At 54.2% G+C, this 18,243-nt stretch overlaps 5 protein-coding genes across 5 annotated transcripts; 2 read left to right on the forward strand and 3 right to left on the reverse strand.

The window, feature by feature from the left end:
- Positions 1-1,382: 1,382 nt before the first annotated feature.
- BDZ83DRAFT_640307 (putative monooxygenase) lies at positions 1,383-3,941 on the reverse strand. The gene is made up of 6 exons (XM_060509476.1): positions 3,650-3,941; positions 3,523-3,588; positions 3,346-3,465; positions 2,732-3,286; positions 2,298-2,633; positions 1,383-1,989 (listed from the first exon to the last, which is right to left on the reverse strand). The coding sequence occupies exons 1-6, from the start codon at positions 3,705-3,707 to the stop codon at positions 1,547-1,549; spliced, it is 1,578 nt and encodes a 525-aa protein (XP_060358915.1). The 5' UTR covers positions 3,708-3,941; the 3' UTR covers positions 1,383-1,546.
- Positions 3,942-5,389: 1,448 nt separating this feature from the next.
- BDZ83DRAFT_766082 (Pyoverdine/dityrosine biosynthesis protein-domain-containing protein) lies at positions 5,390-7,087 on the forward strand. Its single transcript, XM_060515266.1, has 2 exons — positions 5,390-6,330; positions 6,386-7,087. The coding sequence occupies exons 1-2, from the start codon at positions 5,524-5,526 to the stop codon at positions 7,034-7,036; spliced, it is 1,458 nt and encodes a 485-aa protein (XP_060358916.1). The 5' UTR covers positions 5,390-5,523; the 3' UTR covers positions 7,037-7,087.
- A 1,809-nt stretch (positions 7,088-8,896) lies between these two features.
- Positions 8,897-10,045, reverse strand: BDZ83DRAFT_711170 (cytochrome P450). The gene is made up of 4 exons (XM_060511600.1): positions 9,931-10,045; positions 9,495-9,884; positions 9,252-9,430; positions 8,897-9,200 (listed from the first exon to the last, which is right to left on the reverse strand). The coding sequence occupies exons 1-4, from the start codon at positions 10,039-10,041 to the stop codon at positions 8,990-8,992; spliced, it is 891 nt and encodes a 296-aa protein (XP_060358917.1). The 5' UTR covers positions 10,042-10,045; the 3' UTR covers positions 8,897-8,989.
- A 4,393-nt stretch (positions 10,046-14,438) lies between these two features.
- On the forward strand, positions 14,439-15,587 carry BDZ83DRAFT_683261 (cytochrome P450). Its single transcript, XM_060511229.1, has 4 exons — positions 14,439-14,553; positions 14,600-14,989; positions 15,054-15,232; positions 15,284-15,587. Exons 1-4 carry the CDS (start codon positions 14,443-14,445, stop codon positions 15,492-15,494), a joined length of 891 nt encoding a protein of 296 aa, XP_060358918.1. The 5' UTR covers positions 14,439-14,442; the 3' UTR covers positions 15,495-15,587.
- A 1,314-nt stretch (positions 15,588-16,901) lies between these two features.
- Positions 16,902-18,238, reverse strand: BDZ83DRAFT_766090 (uncharacterized protein; the record flags this gene model as incomplete). Its single annotated transcript, XM_060515267.1, has 4 exons — positions 16,902-17,304; positions 17,451-17,728; positions 17,896-18,094; positions 18,150-18,238. 4 exons carry the CDS (start codon positions 18,236-18,238, stop codon positions 16,902-16,904), a joined length of 969 nt encoding a protein of 322 aa, XP_060358919.1.
- Between the last annotated feature and the right edge of the window lie 5 nt (positions 18,239-18,243).

Genomic DNA, 18,243 nt, shown 5'->3' on the forward strand with positions numbered 1-18,243 from the left:
CAGAAAGCTTGAGGATTATGGTGGTTCGAGGCCCAATGAGGAAGTCGGATCGGCCAGAGCGGATAGGGATCAACGTTGCAGGCTGCGGGAGACGGAAAACAAAAAGTGTCAGAGTAGTCTATTACTGAACATTTCACTCGTAGAATGATAATTCGCAAGCTACACATCATTTTTGGCCTTTATGAGGCGGACTCCCCTAGCTAGATGTGTCCGCAACGAGGGGGGGCTTCATCATGTCACATTGCGAGAATCCTCCAACGTCTCGGACCTCTTCTGGAATCTGCGAATGCCAACGGCTTTGAGGCGTTTGAACCTCGTCGAAACCTCGGAGTAGTGGAGTTGACGATTGATAATTCTTGTGCGATTGTGGTTAGGTTACACTGGGCGGTGAATGAGAAAATGCTTCTTTGAGTCTTTCTGAACTGTTCGGCCATGGTCCGTCGTTTGGTAGCGGGTCTTATCAGCTTTTTGGCGTCGTTGTCTGCTATCTGAACGCCGAACTGCAGACAAAATCAGTTCGGGGCTCCTCTTCATAGATAAAAAGATGCCGAGGCCCTCCTTATGTACGTCTTGGCGCGGTGATCGAAAATCGGGGACTGAATTTTCAACAACGCTGACTTAGCAGTTTATTAGCTAAGAGCCCCGAGAAACAAACCGCGAAATCCCGCTAGTTGCCGCCCTAGTTGCCGCGCACCGGTGGGATGAAGAATACATGAAAATGTCTGCCTTTTGCATGACAACCGGAAAAACCGTCGGCGTGGGGGGGAGTCTCAGGGTGATGACGTGTTTATTCAGGGAAACCAGGAAACTACGGAGTATCCCACATTCCTGGTTCGTAACCTGATGTTGGTTCAACTTGGTTCAAGCTTGTCTTCGGTTCGGTTCCGCGCTTTCTGCAGCGCCAGTTCCGAGCCGACGGAACGTGGCGGTCGTCGGGACTCGGAATGGGGTCCCGCAGCGATTGTCTGGAGATCAATGTGGCAGGTCGCAGTAAGGCCGCAGCAACTCCAAATAAAGTTGCAGATTGTGTGCTGAAGAAGCACAACCTAATAATGCTGGGGGCCTTTTCGCGCTATCAGCTATCAAGAGCCGATAGGTTTTCCTCGGTCTTTTCGGCTCTTCGGTTTCGGTTTCGAGTCCCCTGAAGAAGCAAGCGATTGAATCGACGCGCAGCGTCACGTTGGGGGCGAACGATAAATGACAACGTATCCGTAATTCGCACAGAAGAAAGCGACGATATGTGGACACGATGTGATAGATTATCTGCATATGGCAGCTCCATGTGCATCGTAACGGAAGCCAACCAGGGAGTTTAGATCACCATGCCCATCCCAATTGGCTGATGATGATCAATCACATTGCGAGAGGTGTGTAAATACTAAACGTAGGTTTTTGTCTATCCGTAAATTGAGCTATCAGGGGTCTCTCTAAAAAGAATTTCGTTTGCCCTTTTTGGGCGTTCGCTCCAGTAAATCCGGTAATGGTACATCGTCTTGTCTAAAAACAAAAACATCATCGTCGCCAAAAAACTTGCTTGTCGCACCCTTTACTGAGTCAGGTACGACAGGTAATCCTTCCACCCTTCTCCTCCGAGACCGACGTAGCCAATGTACATGTCGGGTCTGACGACAACGGTGAAGTCGTCTTCGTCCTTCGCCCACTCGGCTGAGAAGGACGTTTCTAGCGATGAAGAATCTTCACTCACAGCGGTCGTACGAGGAGTCTCCGCATTGTGGGGAGCGACGGTGAAGAGTCTGGCCAAATCCTGGAGACCATCTCCCAAGGCGGGACCATTCGATTGTCGTCCAATCTTCAGCACCAAGTGCTTGCCATACTTGCCAGCGACAAGATCATACAAGCGCTTCGGCTCTTCTCCGGATGCTGGCGTCAGGAAGACATCCGGACAGCGCCGGCCGGCGGTCCAGATGCCCTGGCTGGGGGCCTCTTGGATTAGGGGGGAGCCAGTGCCATCGTAAGACACGCCCATGCCTAAGGTAGTTGGTGAAAAAGATTAGCCGAAGATTCTTGCCGCTACACAGCATGCTTGAACACTGCTAGGTTTCGGGAGCGTGGAGAAACGTGGAGTAGAGGGATTGTCGCATGGGAGGGTGGTCTGGGATTCTGGAAGGACTTCCCGAATCTGCAGTGGTCTCCATGTCTCATCCATGAAGGGGGCCGGGCACTCAAACAGAGTTTAGGAGAACAGAAGCGCAGCCCTAAGAGGACTCCGGCTCGGGGACTTAAGAGGGGGGGAAGCTAGGAAAATACAGCGCAATAAACATGCAAGACAAGCTTACCTGTGATGTACCCAGCGTTTTTCTCGATTGTGGAGACGTACTCCTTTGCCGTTCGAACTGTGTCTCTGACAAGCTTCGCTGCAACGTCGATGACGCCCTGGGCAACGGTGCGCCGCTCAATGTCGTAGCTCCTGATCAGCTTATCAGCCGCGTCAGGGCTGAGCTTGTCGTTTGTGATGGCTTGTGCCAGCCTCCATGATAACGCGAACGAGTCGGCAATACCGGTGTTGAGGCCTTGGCCACCGTTCACCGAGTGAACGTGCGCTGCGTCACCTGCCAGGATAATGCGGCCGCCTCCGTTCTGAGAGACGAATGTCGATGCAATACGCTCCTTAACTGCATGTAGTGTCAGCTATCTTCATGTAACAGCATTTGGATGGTATGCTGCGATAGCGGGCTATGCCGCCGGCTCGCTGTGCCAGGGTGCCGCTTACCATCAAACGTGCTGAACCACTCCGTCTTCTTGAAGTCCACTCGGTGAGGAGCCATGTGCTCGCGGATGGAGTTCTCGGCCTTCTCCTGCGTGATCTCGCCATCAAGCAGGATGTAGAATCTGGCCATGCCACGCTCTCGGGGGATCCACGAGACTCGGCTCTGGCCGTTTAGCTGAAACGTAATGATCTCGGAGCACACGGGGAACGACGTGTCAATGAAAGTGTCCAAAACGGCCCAGATCATCTCGGGTTTGGTCCCGGTGAACGTGATTCCCAGCGTGTTGCGGACTGTGGAGCGAGCGCCATCGGCTCCCACCGCATACTTGCTGCGGATCACTCGCCCCTTGTTGGTTGTCGTCACGACGCCGTTCTTGTCCTCTGAGATAGAAGTGACGACTTCGCCAAAGCAGACGGGCGTCTTGAGTCTCTCTGCAAGGACCTTCTCGACAGCGGGCTGGCCAATCATCAGGAAGTTTTTGCGGAAGCAGTGCTCGAGACCAGTCCACCATTGGCTCTGGCGCGACTTGAATTCACCGTCCGCAAAGGTTGAGCTCGCTGCAAATTGTGTCAGCTTTTGCGTTCTCGTCAAAACAGGAAGGTGGTACAGAGCCTACTATTGCAGGTGATGCCTTGGGGGATAAGGTCGTCAAGGATGCCAACGACTTCAAGAGCCTGTTGGGTGCGAGCATTGAGCGCATCGGCTCTGCCCAACTCAAGAGGCGCATTCTTGCTATCTGTTTTGGGTGTTAACGATGAAGCTCACCTTGGAGGGCTTATATTCGCCAACTTACCAATAATGCACACCTTCACACCAAACTGCTCTGCGAGGTAGCCGGTGAGAAGACCAGTTGGCCCGCCTGTGTCCCAGAGTCAGAATTTTCTGTTTACTCATCTGTATAAGTCGGCAGGAATACTCACCGCCAATAATGGCCAGATCGACCTCGGTCTCAAGAGTCTCGCGAGGGATAGAGCCCATGATTACTGAGTGAGTGTTACTTGCGCGTGGTGTCAAAGGAGGTTGTAAGAATGAATGACAATGGGGATGAAGTTGATACAGTGATGTTGGTCGCAAGGGTTCAGCTCCGTGAAAGTCGTCAATGTCCAAGATAAGTATAGTTATTGGTAGGATTGCCCGAGTACGATGGGTTCGGAAGAAAAAAATCTAAAATGCACGTCGAACGACTACCGATTACTAAATCGATCGGATCAGGGGCAAAGGTATCGTCTTACGCGGAACCAGCAGATATTGTTCGATGGGTGGCTTACTTGATATCTGACATCAAGGGACCAAGGCCAAGTCCGGGACTACTTACGGTCGACGGCCGAAGGGTGCGCCGTGCCTTGAGCCGAGCCCCCTCCGGTGTGACCGATGCTCGAAGCAATACCGCGGATAATCGTCTGATATCGGAGCGCGCCGGGGTTCTTCCTGACCTGGAATCGAATGCTACGCATCGACCACACACGACTGTGGATGCACTCCGCAAAGAGCAATCGACCTTACAAACCTGAATGTTGTTCCGACGATCTTAATGTGACATGCCACGACATGCCAATGTAGCAATGCAGCTGCAATCCCGGCTATCTGGCTAGACCTGCCCAAGTGAGGAATCTGCGCCGTGGCACTCACAATCTTTCGCCATGCCATCCCGGACATCGTGTCACGGTCCAGAAAGCCGATCGGGAAAGGCGCGCTTTTGCTCTCCTCGGGGCTCCCCTGTCCCCACAGCCGCGGGAGGATCCTGCCGGTGCGGAATCTGGCCCCCTACTAGTCGGGGTCTACGACTATGTTCAACGGTTCAGCCATCCATCTGCCGCGGCTTAACCTGGGATGAACCAGACTGTCAATAGCCTAGCCTGACGTTGGTGGCTCGATTCTTTGTCTGTTTTCGCTCAAGTGGTTCCCTCCCCACACTGGTACGCCTCCCAGACGACTCCCGCGCGGCTGCAACTTAGATCTTGCACTGGCCAGTGGCCACACACTTGATTCCTCCTTCGAGTCTTCAGCCGGCTATGTCAGGCAGGTGTCCACCGTGACGTGGGTCGTTTAGCTGTCAGCCCTTCAAACTTGGTCCATGTCCGATGGAGCGCATGAGTTTCCTGATCCTGATGGGGCCGTTCCTGGGTAGTGGGGTGGCGGCACTGACTCGATCGACGATGGAAGCCGGACGAAGACTAGGAAAAACAATCAAGAGTATAGAGTACGAAAAAAAAAAAAAAAAAAAAAAGAAAAGTAGGTCATGCGTGGTATGACATCCGTTGACAGGGCCAGGATGCCGGGTGCATATTGATTCCGTGGGCAAATCCTTACCATCTTACCCTCCTTCTAGACGTTTTGCTATTGACCCCTAGTGGCGACATTGAGTATCGAACAACCACGGGAATTGTGGATGAAGAGGACCGGAATAAGACCGTTATGGGCCTTGATATGGGGGATGGCCAGATGTGACCTGACGCAGCTCCGAGCCCATCACGGCCAGTGCCGCGACTTGGCCCGCTGCTCCTTGCCATGACCCTTTCCCTGTGATCGTCATCTCCGAGCAAGTCTGTATGCAGATGCAACGTTGGCAGGCTATGCTACGAAAGGAAGCTGGATATAAGCCGGTTGCGTCTCCCGAGACTTTGGAAGGTTTTTCTCTACTAGACCAGGCTCAAATTGCATTAAGACCCAGCTGCATCTGCCAGCCTTAAACTTACTTTGATCGTCGTTTATCTTGCTATTCAAGCCTCCCTTGCCCTTACCTCTTCATCCCTTTTCAGCCCTCTTCGCCTCTACTTCAGCCACATTCAACGACATGCCTTCTCTTGTAGAAACACCGGTTCGCCAACCGTCACCAGAGGTCCAGCTCATCTCAAAGGTGGCACCTCAGATGATGGACGACGAAGCCCTCTCAAAAGCCGCCGACATTCTCGACATCATCTGCCGCTACCGCCTTAGACGCCCGCACGAAACATGCCCTGCTCAGCTTGAGGGCAGACTGGGCTTCCTCTCCCAGATCTACAGAAAAGTCAAGACACAGAGCCCGATTCGCATGTGCCTTCCTGCTTTCCCCTTCAAGTCGCCCAACACAAAAGACAAGGTCCTCAGCCGTCTGCCGGATAAGGCTGAGGAGTTTTCTCTCGCCAACCTCAACGGTCTCTGCTTAGCGATCAAGGACATCTACGAGCCCGGCGCGAAGTTGACCATTATTTCTGACGGTCTTGTGTACAACGACCTGCTCGGTGTTCCCGACAAGGAGGTCTGGTCATATGGAGAGACCCTCCGCGACATTGCTGCCGAGAAGAACCTGCTCAACATCGACTTCTCGCGCCTTCAGGACCTTGTTCACCTTCCCAACCTCCCTAACAAGCTTGAGGAGATCACATATGTTGCGAACGCTACCAACTTCCGCCGCGCCCTTCTCAACACCTTTGGCCGATCTGACTACGACCCCTCAACCGAGATCTCCAAGAACGAAGATACCTGCCTGACATATCGCGGATACATCAAGTTCCTTGAGACTGATTTGCGTCATGTCTACCCTGTGGGAGAGGACCGATCCAAAACCAAGTTCAAGACTGGCATCGAGTACATTTCCAAGCAGATGCTGCAGCGTGGTGATGTAAGTTGCAACACGATATCAACTGTTATTTCAATTATTGACATTTCAAACACAGGCCTTCGCTCGCGCCGTCCGTGAGAACTTCCGCGACCACATCCGCCTGTCCATTCACCCTTCCACCGGCGAGAACAAGATCTCCATCAGCCCTCTTCCCACCTCTTCCTACTACACCACTCCCTGGCACTGCTCGATCGCCTTCGACCTGAGCGGCGCTATCACCACTGGACCCCGCGCCGACTTCGAGAACGACCCCAAGTACGAGCTCGTCTACGAGGACGGAAGACCCAGCTACTTTCGCGAGAAGAGCGAACTGATGCAGTGGAAGTCGGATGTCGTCTTTGAGCCCATGTACCCCTGCGGTCTCCTCATCCGCCCGGCCCCCGGCTCCAAGAAGCTCTCTATCCACGATGTTGAGGCGCAAAAGGTTCGCGCCCTGTCCGAGGTCAACTCCCCCGTTGTCATGAGAGGTTTCACCAAGACCAAAGATCGCGAACTGTTCGTCAAGAAGTCGGAGGAGTTCGGCACCCCCTTGCCGTGGAAGTTTGGCCTCGTTCTGGAGGTGAAGGACCAGGGTGCCGATACCCGTGGTCTGAACAACGTTCTGTCAGCCGAGTGGATGCCATTCCACTTCGATGGGCTGTTCAAGACCCACAAAGTGCCCCAGGCAGACGGAACTGAGAAGCTTCTTCCCAACCCTCCCAAGTAAGTTGCATCCCCGCTGTGGCGAACCTGTCAAGCGAAAACCTTCGTGAGCTTCTTTCTCTAACACACCGAAAACAGGTTCCAGTTTTTCACCTCCATCACCCCCTCACCGAGTGACACCGGCTTCACCCTTTTCACGCCCTCTAGACTCCTGTTCCAGAACCTGCCTCCTCACCTGTCCGTGGACAGACTGAGAGAGCTCACCTGGAGCGTCCAGACCAGCTCCTTCGACTCTACCAAGATGGGCGGCCTCCCTCTCGTCGTCGACCACCCCACAACCGGAGAGCCCTGCATCCGATACCACGAGCCTTGGCCCCAGTCGAAGACTGCCTTTGACGCCACCGACGTGGTCATCGAGGGCGTGAGAGAGAGCGAGAGCACCGAGATCTGCAACGTCATTGACTCGCTCCTCCACGACAGGAGAAACACCCTCTACTTCACCTGGCAGCAGGGCGATCTGCTGGTCAGCGATAACATCCTGGCCATGCACACCCGCAGTGACTTCACGGCTGGCTCTCCCAGAGAGATGTGGCGCATCCACTTTGATTAAGGAATGAAACGTGTGATCTTGGGACTGTTTTGATATGCAAGGAAAAGTTTGGAAAATTGGCATTAGTGGTGTTAGTTTAGGATTCCCTCTCTGTTCTGATTAAGCTCGGCATAGATACATTTTAGTCTGAAGCGATTGAATCGAATTTTATCTGATAAATTACAGAGAGTGTGTCAAGCACTGATCGCAGTGGTTGGATTAGATCCAGAGGCAAATTCGATTGCTGTATAATGCTACGTGGCGTGGTCTTAGTTTCATGTTACCACGGTACGGACGTGAACAACAGAGATAGATGATTGGTGATTATAAGAGGGGAAACATCAATCAGGTAAGTTGACTCTGATGCATAATTAGTATCTTAACCAAGACATCCTTAAAGCTTGACGATCTCGACTCAAAATCAAGCGCCGGGACTCGATCCTCTCGGAAAAGCTGTGAGGTGTGCGATGCTCCTCCGGGACTACATATTCGAAGTTACGATGATTATGCATCTCAGACGCTGATACGACGAGAAGAACTTTTCATTAGGTTGCATCATAATACCGGCCAAGAAACCAAGCATCACGTCTATTAAGTTATCGTCAGTAAGTTGATCACACCACTCAGCTGGCTATGCCGTCGTTACAAAGACGGAGAACCCCAGCCGTCCTCCTAGGCACCTCCGGCATGTGGGTATGTGTCAAACGTTTACTCTGGAGAACACTCGGAAATTTTAGGAGGACGCGTCCTCATATGGTGAAACATGCCGGTTCATGGGTGAGATGCATCATTGCGGATAGCTGTAGTCACCATAACTCACCTACATGAGTATGTTTGCTACTATTCGCTTGTGGATCCATGGTTGGCCAGGCTGTACACCGTACTACCGTAAACCCATAAAGTCTAGACTCTAGAGACTTTATCAAGCCCACTTTTCGTGCGCTCGAATAGAAAGTAGGCCAAGTCTAGCAGTGCGTAAGCATGTGTAAGGTTCGGAGAGTCAGCCGCCCAACGAGATATTGCTGGGGACGGGCCGTAAACCGCTGTCCGAAGCCAAGACACTAGGTTGCCGAAACCCCGGCCGCGGCAAAGGTTTTTTCTTCGACTCCGGAGCCACAAGATGCTTGCAGGTTGTGAATATGATAAGGTACGGAGTACAATGCTGCATGCAATGTGACGAGCCAGGGTTCAAAGCAGATGTTGGAGCCGGGGGCCTGCTACGCAAACATGCAAACCCGCAGCACAACCAACACCTGTTGCGCACCCCTGAGAAAACATTGACCAGGGAACAGGTGCCTCTTCGGGCTAGCAGTTGTGCGGATACCGAAGAAGCGTACGGATATAGGTGACGGATATGTTTTGTTCCTATCTATCGGCTGCAGGGTCGAAATGGAGCCGAAAGATTCCCAACGCCACACTCGAAGCCAGCTAAAGGTATCTTCGTGGCACAATCTTGATCAGCAGAGGTTCAGTGACCACGGCTGAAACCCATTCCTTTCTCTTGGGAAGTTGCACTGGCTGCCAGTCTGCATTATTCAGTCCTGTAACCTGCGCAGGTCTTTGACGTCCATTGGCAGGGCTGATTTCAAAGTTTGCGACCATCTTCGCGACACTCATGTACAATTCTAGGTATGAAAAGCTGAGTTTTCTTGTCAGTGACGGTATGCCCATTTGGCGCTATGGCACTTACTGATTTGCGATACAAGTGTTTGCGCCTTTAGAGAACGCAACGTAAAACTTGTCTCGTAGTATATCTTCTGTAGCGTTCAAGCCGGAATCATCTATCCAGCGGTAGGGATTGAACAACTCTGGATTCGGGTACGCATACTTGTCTCTGAGGTACCAGACCGGTGATGAAGTTACGATAGTCTGTGGAACACACCATTAGAGATGGCACTGAATCACTGAACGTGCCACTGTGATGGTGACTTACGCCTTCGGGAATAAAATTTCCACATAGCTCAACACCGCCCTTGGGAACTACACGGGGCAACATCGCCACGGACGCACCAGCCCAACGGATGCCTTCTTTGACACAAGCTTTTAAGCGAGGGATATTTTCCAAAGTATTAAAATCCGTGGGAAATCCGCGGGATGCTAGGTCTTGATACAACTTCTGCTGATAAGTCGGGTTCCAGGAAAGGGCATAGAGGATATGGGCGAGGGATGCAGAAGTGGTGTCGGTCCCAGGTCCCAGGTTCTCTTTGGCCTCTGATAGGGCAGTCTGCGTCGGCACGCCAGCTGAAACCATGACGTTGAGCAGATTCGGAAATTGCGACTTTCGGTCTGGATCTTTGTTTCGGACCCAAGCTTTGTACGTCCACTTCTCGAATTAGTACGCTAACAAGTTTCGTAGCTCCTGAACGAACCTCGTCGTATTGCTGTAGTCCATTTTTAGAGGATGTACGCGAGCCTTCCATATGACACAAGAAGTCTTCTACTCTCACCCAAATTGAGTACAGAAGCGGGAAGTTCATCATCTACATGGTCAGCTTTGTCTAGACTTCACATGTTCCCAGGCCCTTAGCACGTACCAGAGGCAAAAAGGCACTTCCCTCTCGCCTAATTTTTCTTGGCATCTGCTGTTAGTGAATGAGTGAGCCTACCACCAAATTACTAACAGCCGAAAACTCTTCACCTCCCCTTGCCGGAGCCCGCATCCGCGATGGCCTCACAGCCGCCGTCGGGCACCGGACTGATGTCGGCCGACCAAGCCGACCCCGAACCAGGCTCCGGGACACCTCCGGAGCCGAACCCCACCTCAAGAGCTAAGCGACGCCGCGACGCCGAGGCACAGCCGACCCGGCCCAGCCTAACGGGAAGCCAGCTTGATGCCACCACCGACGCCCCTACCTCGGCCGAGGGGCCCGCAGCCTCTACCGCATCTGCTCCGAGCGGATCTGCCACAGGGTCCGTCTTGACAGCCCTTGCAGAAGAAGCTAGACAGTACGAGGCACGGAAAGACGTCTTTCTGACCATTGCACGGTCCGTCGACAGCGTTGTCGCCAGCTTTGACGGTTCTAGAAAGCAGATCGCGAAAGAAGCCACTGCCTATGTCATTCAAACCCTCAAGAGACTGATCAATCACGAGACAAGCCCAATAGCGGCCCGGAGTTGGGCGGCTGTCGTCGCACCGATGGCGGGCAACACCACTGCGGCGACCCGGAGCGGCCAGAGCTGCCAGAGCTCTGCCCGCCCGAAGGCCACACTCCCCGCCGAGGATCAGCCGCAGGCGCAGCCGAAGGAGGACCTCCGCATCTTTGCCCGCGTCCCGGAAGAAAGCTTAGCGGCCGCTCGGAAGATCGCACCGTTCGCCGTACGACAGATCGTCTGTAAGGCCGTTGGCCTGGGGCTAGCGGACCTTCCCCACGTCTACCATATCAGCACAGGTTACTCTCTGAAGCCGCGAAACAAGCAAATACAGGAAAGACTACTTACAAGTAAGGCAAAGCTGGCGGAATGCCTCGGCGCCCACCAAGTCGAGACGCCTATCAAGTGGCACACATACGTTGTGCCGCGATGCCCAACAAAACTACACAGCATTGGCGGGGACGTCCTGGACCCAGCCACACTCGTTGAAGATGAGGTCTTCGCACAGACAGGACAGAAGCCTGTCCTTGCTCGACCGTCCCGCCTTGGGCCCAACCCAGTCACGAACGAAATATCTTGGCTCATATCATTCACATCAGAGGTCACGCCCTTCAGGCTCTTCAACCAAAGCGGCAGATCTCTGCCCATCAAAAAACGAAGGACGCTCATCCGACATGACCCCGGCTGCCAGGGCTACCACGCCAACCGGTTCTGCGGACGACGACCGACTTGCAGCAACTGCGGAAGACCTTCCGACTCACACGAAACGGGACCTTGCATGGCCAGGCCCCAGTGTCCCAACTGCTGCGGCCCCTTCCAAGCCGGCCACACAGACTGCCCAGCGAGGCCCTCGGTCGTAAACGGCGTCGTCTCCCTTCCCGGTCGAAAGGAGCGGGCTCGGATCCGGAAGGCCGGCCAGAAAGCATCGGACACTCTGTACAAGGCTACTCGATCCGACAGTAGCCAGGAGGCGGCAGGCGTCCCTACCTCCACCAGCCAGAACCAGCAACCCGGCGCCAAGCGCGCGCGCACGAGAACGCCCTCCGCAAGCTCGATCGTTTGCCTCGGTGACGGAAGCACTGACAGCAGCAGCATGGATGAAGACGAGGCGGACGAAGGCGAAGGCGAAGACTCCCCCGACAACACCTCCATCGACCGTCCCGTGCTACCCATGCCAAGCAGGAGCCAACGGGCAGCACAGAAGCCAAACTACAACGTCGCGAATGCCTACACCCACCTCGAACTCGACTCGGAGACGTAAGCCGAGAGCGGCGACCCCACGGATGCTACGCGTTGCGCAGGGCAACGTCGGAAAGATCTCCCCGGCGCACACGGCTTTCCTGCAGCTCTGCTGGGAGGCTCAGATAGATGTGGTCCTCGTCCAGGAACCCTGGACGGGCTGGAAGGACGGAAACGTGCAACTGAACACGCACCCGGGTTTCGACTCTTTCGTCCCGGTCGACTTCTGGGACAGCGAAGGAACCAGACCAAGAGTATTGACCTACACACGCAAAGGGATAGGGATGACGGTGGAGCAGCAGATCCTGTTGTGCGGCTGTCGCGGGTTGTCTGTACACGTTGACGATAGTCGTCGTTTTGTCGACCACCAGCCACAGTACGTCTCTCGTGTGGACAGGCCTCTGCTGCTCCACCGTCATCCCTATCCCTTTGCGTGTGTAGGTCAATACTCTTGGTCTGGTTCCTTCGCTGTCCCAGAAGTCGACCGGGACGAAAGAGTCGAAACCCGGGTGCGTGTTCAGTTGCACGTTTCCGTCCTTCCAGCCCGTCCAGGGTTCCTGGACGAGGACCACATCTATCTGAGCCTCCCAGCAGAGCTGCAGGAAAGCCGTGTGCGCCGGGGAGATCTTTCCGACGTTGCCCTGCGCAACGCGTAGCATCCGTGGGGTCGCCGCTCTCGGCTTACGTCTCCGAGTCGAGTTCGAGGTGGGTGTAGGCATTCGCGACGTTGTAGTTTGGCTTCTGTGCTGCCCGTTGGCTCCTGCTTGGCATGGGTAGCACGGGACGGTCGATGGAGGTGTTGTCGGGGGAGTCTTCGCCTTCGCCTTCGTCCGCCTCGTCTTCATCCATGCTGCTGCTGTCAGTGCTTCCGTCACCGAGGCAAACGATCGAGCTTGCGGAGGGCGTTCTCGTGCGCGCGCGCTTGGCGCCGGGTTGCTGGTTCTGGCTGGTGGAGGTAGGGACGCCTGCCGCCTCCTGGCTACTGTCGGATCGAGTAGCCTTGTACAGAGTGTCCGATGCTTTCTGGCCGGCCTTCCGGATCCGAGCCCGCTCCTTTCGACCGGGAAGGGAGACGACGCCGTTTACGACCGAGGGCCTCGCTGGGCAGTCTGTGTGGCCGGCTTGGAAGGGGCCGCAGCAGTTGGGACACTGGGGCCTGGCCATGCAAGGTCCCGTTTCGTGTGAGTCGGAAGGTCTTCCGCAGTTGCTGCAAGTCGGTCGTCGTCCGCAGAACCGGTTGGCGTGGTAGCCCTGGCAGCCGGGGTCATGTCGGATGAGCGTCCTTCGTTTTTTGATGGGCAGAGATCTGCCGCTTTGGTTGAAGAGCCTGAAGGGCGTGACCTCTGATGTGAATGATATGAGCCAAGATATTTCGTTCGTGACTGGGTTGGGCCCAAGGCGGGACGGTCGAGCAAGGACAGGCTTCTGTCCTGTCTGTGCGAAGACCTCATCTTCAACGAGTGTGGCTGGGTCCAGGACGTCCCCGCCAATGCTGTGTAGTTTTGTTGGGCATCGCGGCACAACGTATGTGTGCCACTTGATAGGCGTCTCGACTTGGTGGGCGCCGAGGCATTCCGCCAGCTTTGCCTTACTTGTAAGTAGTCTTTCCTGTATTTGCTTGTTTCGCGGCTTCAGAGAGTAACCTGTGCTGATATGGTAGACGTGGGGAAGGTCCGCTAGCCCCAGGCCAACGGCCTTACAGACGATCTGTCGTACGGCGAACGGTGCGATCTTCCGAGCGGCCGCTAAGCTTTCTTCCGGGACGCGGGCAAAGATGCGGAGGTCCTCCTTCGGCTGCGCCTGCGGCTGATCCTCGGCGGGGAGTGTGGCCTTCGGGCGGGCAGAGCTCTGGCAGCTCTGGCCGCTCCGGGTCGCCGCAGTGGTGTTGCCCGCCATCGGTGCGACGACAGCCGCCCAACTCCGGGCCGCTATTGGGCTTGTCTCGTGATTGATCAGTCTCTTGAGGGTTTGAATGACATAGGCAGTGGCTTCTTTCGCGATCTGCTTTCTAGAACCGTCAAAGCTGGCGACAACGCTGTCGACGGACCGTGCAATGGTCAGAAAGACGTCTTTCCGTGCCTCGTACTGTCTAGCTTCTTCTGCAAGGGCTGTCAAGACGGACCCTGTGGCAGATCCGCTCGGAGCAGATGCGGTAGAGGCTGCGGGCCCCTCGGCCGAGGTAGGGGCGTCGGTGGTGGCATCAAGCTGGCTTCCCGTTAGGCTGGGCCGGGTCGGCTGTGCCTCGGCGTCGCGGCGTCGCTTAGCTCTTGAGGTGGGGTTCGGCTCCGGAGGTGTCCCGGAGCCTGGTTCGGGGTCGGCTTGGTCGGCCGACATCAGTCCGGTGCCCGACGGCGGCTGTGAGGCCATCGCGGATGCGGGCTCCGGCAAGGGGAGGTGAAGAGTTTTCGGCTGTTAGTAATTTGGTGGTAGGCTCACTCATTCACTAACAGCAGATGCCAAGAAAAATTAGGCGAGAGGGAAGTGCCTTTTTGCCTCTGGTACGTGCTAAGGGCCTGGGAACATGTGAAGTCTAGACAAAGCTGACCATGTAGATGATGAACTTCCCGCTTCTGTACTCAATTTGGGTGAGAGTAGAAGACTTCTTGTGTCATATGGAAGGCTCGCGTACATCCTCTAAAAATGGACTACAGCAATACGACGAGGTTCGTTCAGGAGCTACGAAACTTGTTAGCGTACTAATTCGAGAAGTGGACGTACAAAGCTTGGGTCCGAAACAAAGATCCAGACCGAAAGTCGCAATTTCCGAATCTGCTCAACGTCATGGTTTCAGCTGGCGTGCCGACGCAGACTGCCCTATCAGAGGCCAAAGAGAACCTGGGACCTGGGACCGACACCACTTCTGCATCCCTCGCCCATATCCTCTATGCCCTTTCCTGGAACCCGACTTATCAGCAGAAGTTGTATCAAGACCTAGCATCCCGCGGATTTCCCACGGATTTTAATACTTTGGAAAATATCCCTCGCTTAAAAGCTTGTGTCAAAGAAGGCATCCGTTGGGCTGGTGCGTCCGTGGCGATGTTGCCCCGTGTAGTTCCCAAGGGCGGTGTTGAGCTATGTGGAAATTTTATTCCCGAAGGCGTAAGTCACCATCACAGTGGCACGTTCAGTGATTCAGTGCCATCTCTAATGGTGTGTTCCACAGACTATCGTAACTTCATCACCGGTCTGGTACCTCAGAGACAAGTATGCGTACCCGAATCCAGAGTTGTTCAATCCCTACCGCTGGATAGATGATTCCGGCTTGAACGCTACAGAAGATATACTACGAGACAAGTTTTACGTTGCGTTCTCTAAAGGCGCAAACACTTGTATCGCAAATCAGTAAGTGCCATAGCGCCAAATGGGCATACCGTCACTGACAAGAAAACTCAGCTTTTCATACCTAGAATTGTACATGAGTGTCGCGAAGATGGTCGCAAACTTTGAAATCAGCCCTGCCAATGGACGTCAAAGACCTGCGCAGGTTACAGGACTGAATAATGCAGACTGGCAGCCAGTGCAACTTCCCAAGAGAAAGGAATGGGTTTCAGCCGTGGTCACTGAACCTCTGCTGATCAAGATTGTGCCACGAAGATACCTTTAGCTGGCTTCGAGTGTGGCGTTGGGAATCTTTCGGCTCCATTTCGACCCTGCAGCCGATAGATAGGAACAAAACATATCCGTCACCTATATCCGTACGCTTCTTCGGTATCCGCACAACTGCTAGCCCGAAGAGGCACCTGTTCCCTGGTCAATGTTTTCTCAGGGGTGCGCAACAGGTGTTGGTTGTGCTGCGGGTTTGCATGTTTGCGTAGCAGGCCCCCGGCTCCAACATCTGCTTTGAACCCTGGCTCGTCACATTGCATGCAGCATTGTACTCCGTACCTTATCATATTCACAACCTGCAAGCATCTTGTGGCTCCGGAGTCGAAGAAAAAACCTTTGCCGCGGCCGGGGTTTCGGCAACCTAGTGTCTTGGCTTCGGACAGCGGTTTACGGCCCGTCCCCAGCAATATCTCGTTGGGCGGCTGACTCTCCGAACCTTACACATGCTTACGCACTGCTAGACTTGGCCTACTTTCTATTCGAGCGCACGAAAAGTGGGCTTGATAAAGTCTCTAGAGTCTAGACTTTATGGGTTTACGGTAGTACGGTGTACAGCCTGGCCAACCATGGATCCACAAGCGAATAGTAGCAAACATACTCATGTAGGTGAGTTATGGTGACTACAGCTATCCGCAATGATGCATCTCACCCATGAACCGGCATGTTTCACCATATGAGGACGCGTCCTCCTAAAATTTCCGAGTGTTCTCCAGAGTAAACGTTTGACACATACCCACATGCCGGAGGTGCCTAGGAGGACGGCTGGGGTTCTCCGTCTTTGTAACGACGGCATAGCCAGCTGAGTGGTGTGATCAACTTACTGACGATAACTTAATAGACGTGATGCTTGGTTTCTTGGCCGGTATTATGATGCAACCTAATGAAAAGTTCTTCTCGTCGTATCAGCGTCTGAGATGCATAATCATCGTAACTTCGAATATGTAGTCCCGGAGGAGCATCGCACACCTCACAGCTTTTCCGAGAGGATCGAGTCCCGGCGCTTGATTTTGAGTCGAGATCGTCAAGCTTTAAGGATGTCTTGGTTAAGATACTAATTATGCATCAGAGTCAACTTACCTGATTGATGTTTCCCCTCTTATAATCACCAATCATCTATCTCTGTTGTTCACGTCCGTACCGTGGTAACATGAAACTAAGACCACGCCACGTAGCATTATACAGCAATCGAATTTGCCTCTGGATCTAATCCAACCACTGCGATCAGTGCTTGACACACTCTCTGTAATTTATCAGATAAAATTCGATTCAATCGCTTCAGACTAAAATGTATCTATGCCGAGCTTAATCAGAACAGAGAGGGAATCCTAAACTAACACCACTAATGCCAATTTTCCAAACTTTTCCTTGCATATCAAAACAGTCCCAAGATCACACGTTTCATTCCTTAATCAAAGTGGATGCGCCACATCTCTCTGGGAGAGCCAGCCGTGAAGTCACTGCGGGTGTGCATGGCCAGGATGTTATCGCTGACCAGCAGATCGCCCTGCTGCCAGGTGAAGTAGAGGGTGTTTCTCCTGTCGTGGAGGAGCGAGTCAATGACGTTGCAGATCTCGGTGCTCTCGCTCTCTCTCACGCCCTCGATGACCACGTCGGTGGCGTCAAAGGCAGTCTTCGACTGGGGCCAAGGCTCGTGGTATCGGATGCAGGGCTCTCCGGTTGTGGGGTGGTCGACGACGAGAGGGAGGCCGCCCATCTTGGTAGAGTCGAAGGAGCTGGTCTGGACGCTCCAGGTGAGCTCTCTCAGTCTGTCCACGGACAGGTGAGGAGGCAGGTTCTGGAACAGGAGTCTAGAGGGCGTGAAAAGGGTGAAGCCGGTGTCACTCGGTGAGGGGTGATGGAGGTGAAAAACTGGAACCTGTTTTCGGTGTGTTAGAGAAAGAAGCTCACGAAGGTTTTCGCTTGACAGGTTCGCCACAGCGGGGATGCAACTTACTTGGGAGGGTTGGGAAGAAGCTTCTCAGTTCCGTCTGCCTGGGGCACTTTGTGGGTCTTGAACAGCCCATCGAAGTGGAATGGCATCCACTCGGCTGACAGAACGTTGTTCAGACCACGGGTATCGGCACCCTGGTCCTTCACCTCCAGAACGAGGCCAAACTTCCACGGCAAGGGGGTGCCGAACTCCTCCGACTTCTTGACGAACAGTTCGCGATCTTTGGTCTTGGTGAAACCTCTCATGACAACGGGGGAGTTGACCTCGGACAGGGCGCGAACCTTTTGCGCTCAACATCGTGGATAGAGAGCTTCTTGGAGCCGGGGCCGGGCGGATGAGGAGACCGCAGGGGTACATGGGCTCAAAGACGACATCCGACTTCCACTGCATCAGTTCGCTCTTCTCGCGAAAGTAGCTGGGTCTTCCGTCCTCGTAGACGAGCTCGTACTTGGGGTCGTTCTCGAAGTCGGCGCGGGGTCCAGTGGATAGCGCCGCTCAGTCGAAGGCGATCGAGCAGTGCCAGGGAGTGGTGTAGTAGGAAGAGGTGGGAAGAGGGCTGATGGAGATCTTGTTCTCGCCGGTGGAAAGGGTGAATGGACAGGCGGATGTGGTCGCGGAAGTTCTCACGGACGGCGCGAGCGAAAGGCCTGTGTTTGAAATGTCAATAATTGAAATAACAGTTGATATCGTGTTGCAACTTACATCACCACGCTGCAGCATCTGCTTGGAAATGTACTCGATGCCAGTCTTGAACTTGGTTTTGGATCGGTCCTCTCCCACAGGGTAGACATGACGC

Source organism: Colletotrichum acutatum, assembly GCF_030867785.1.
Source record: "Colletotrichum acutatum strain CBS 112980 chromosome Unknown BDZ83scaffold_167, whole genome shotgun sequence".
NCBI lineage: Eukaryota > Fungi > Ascomycota > Sordariomycetes > Glomerellales > Glomerellaceae > Colletotrichum > Colletotrichum acutatum.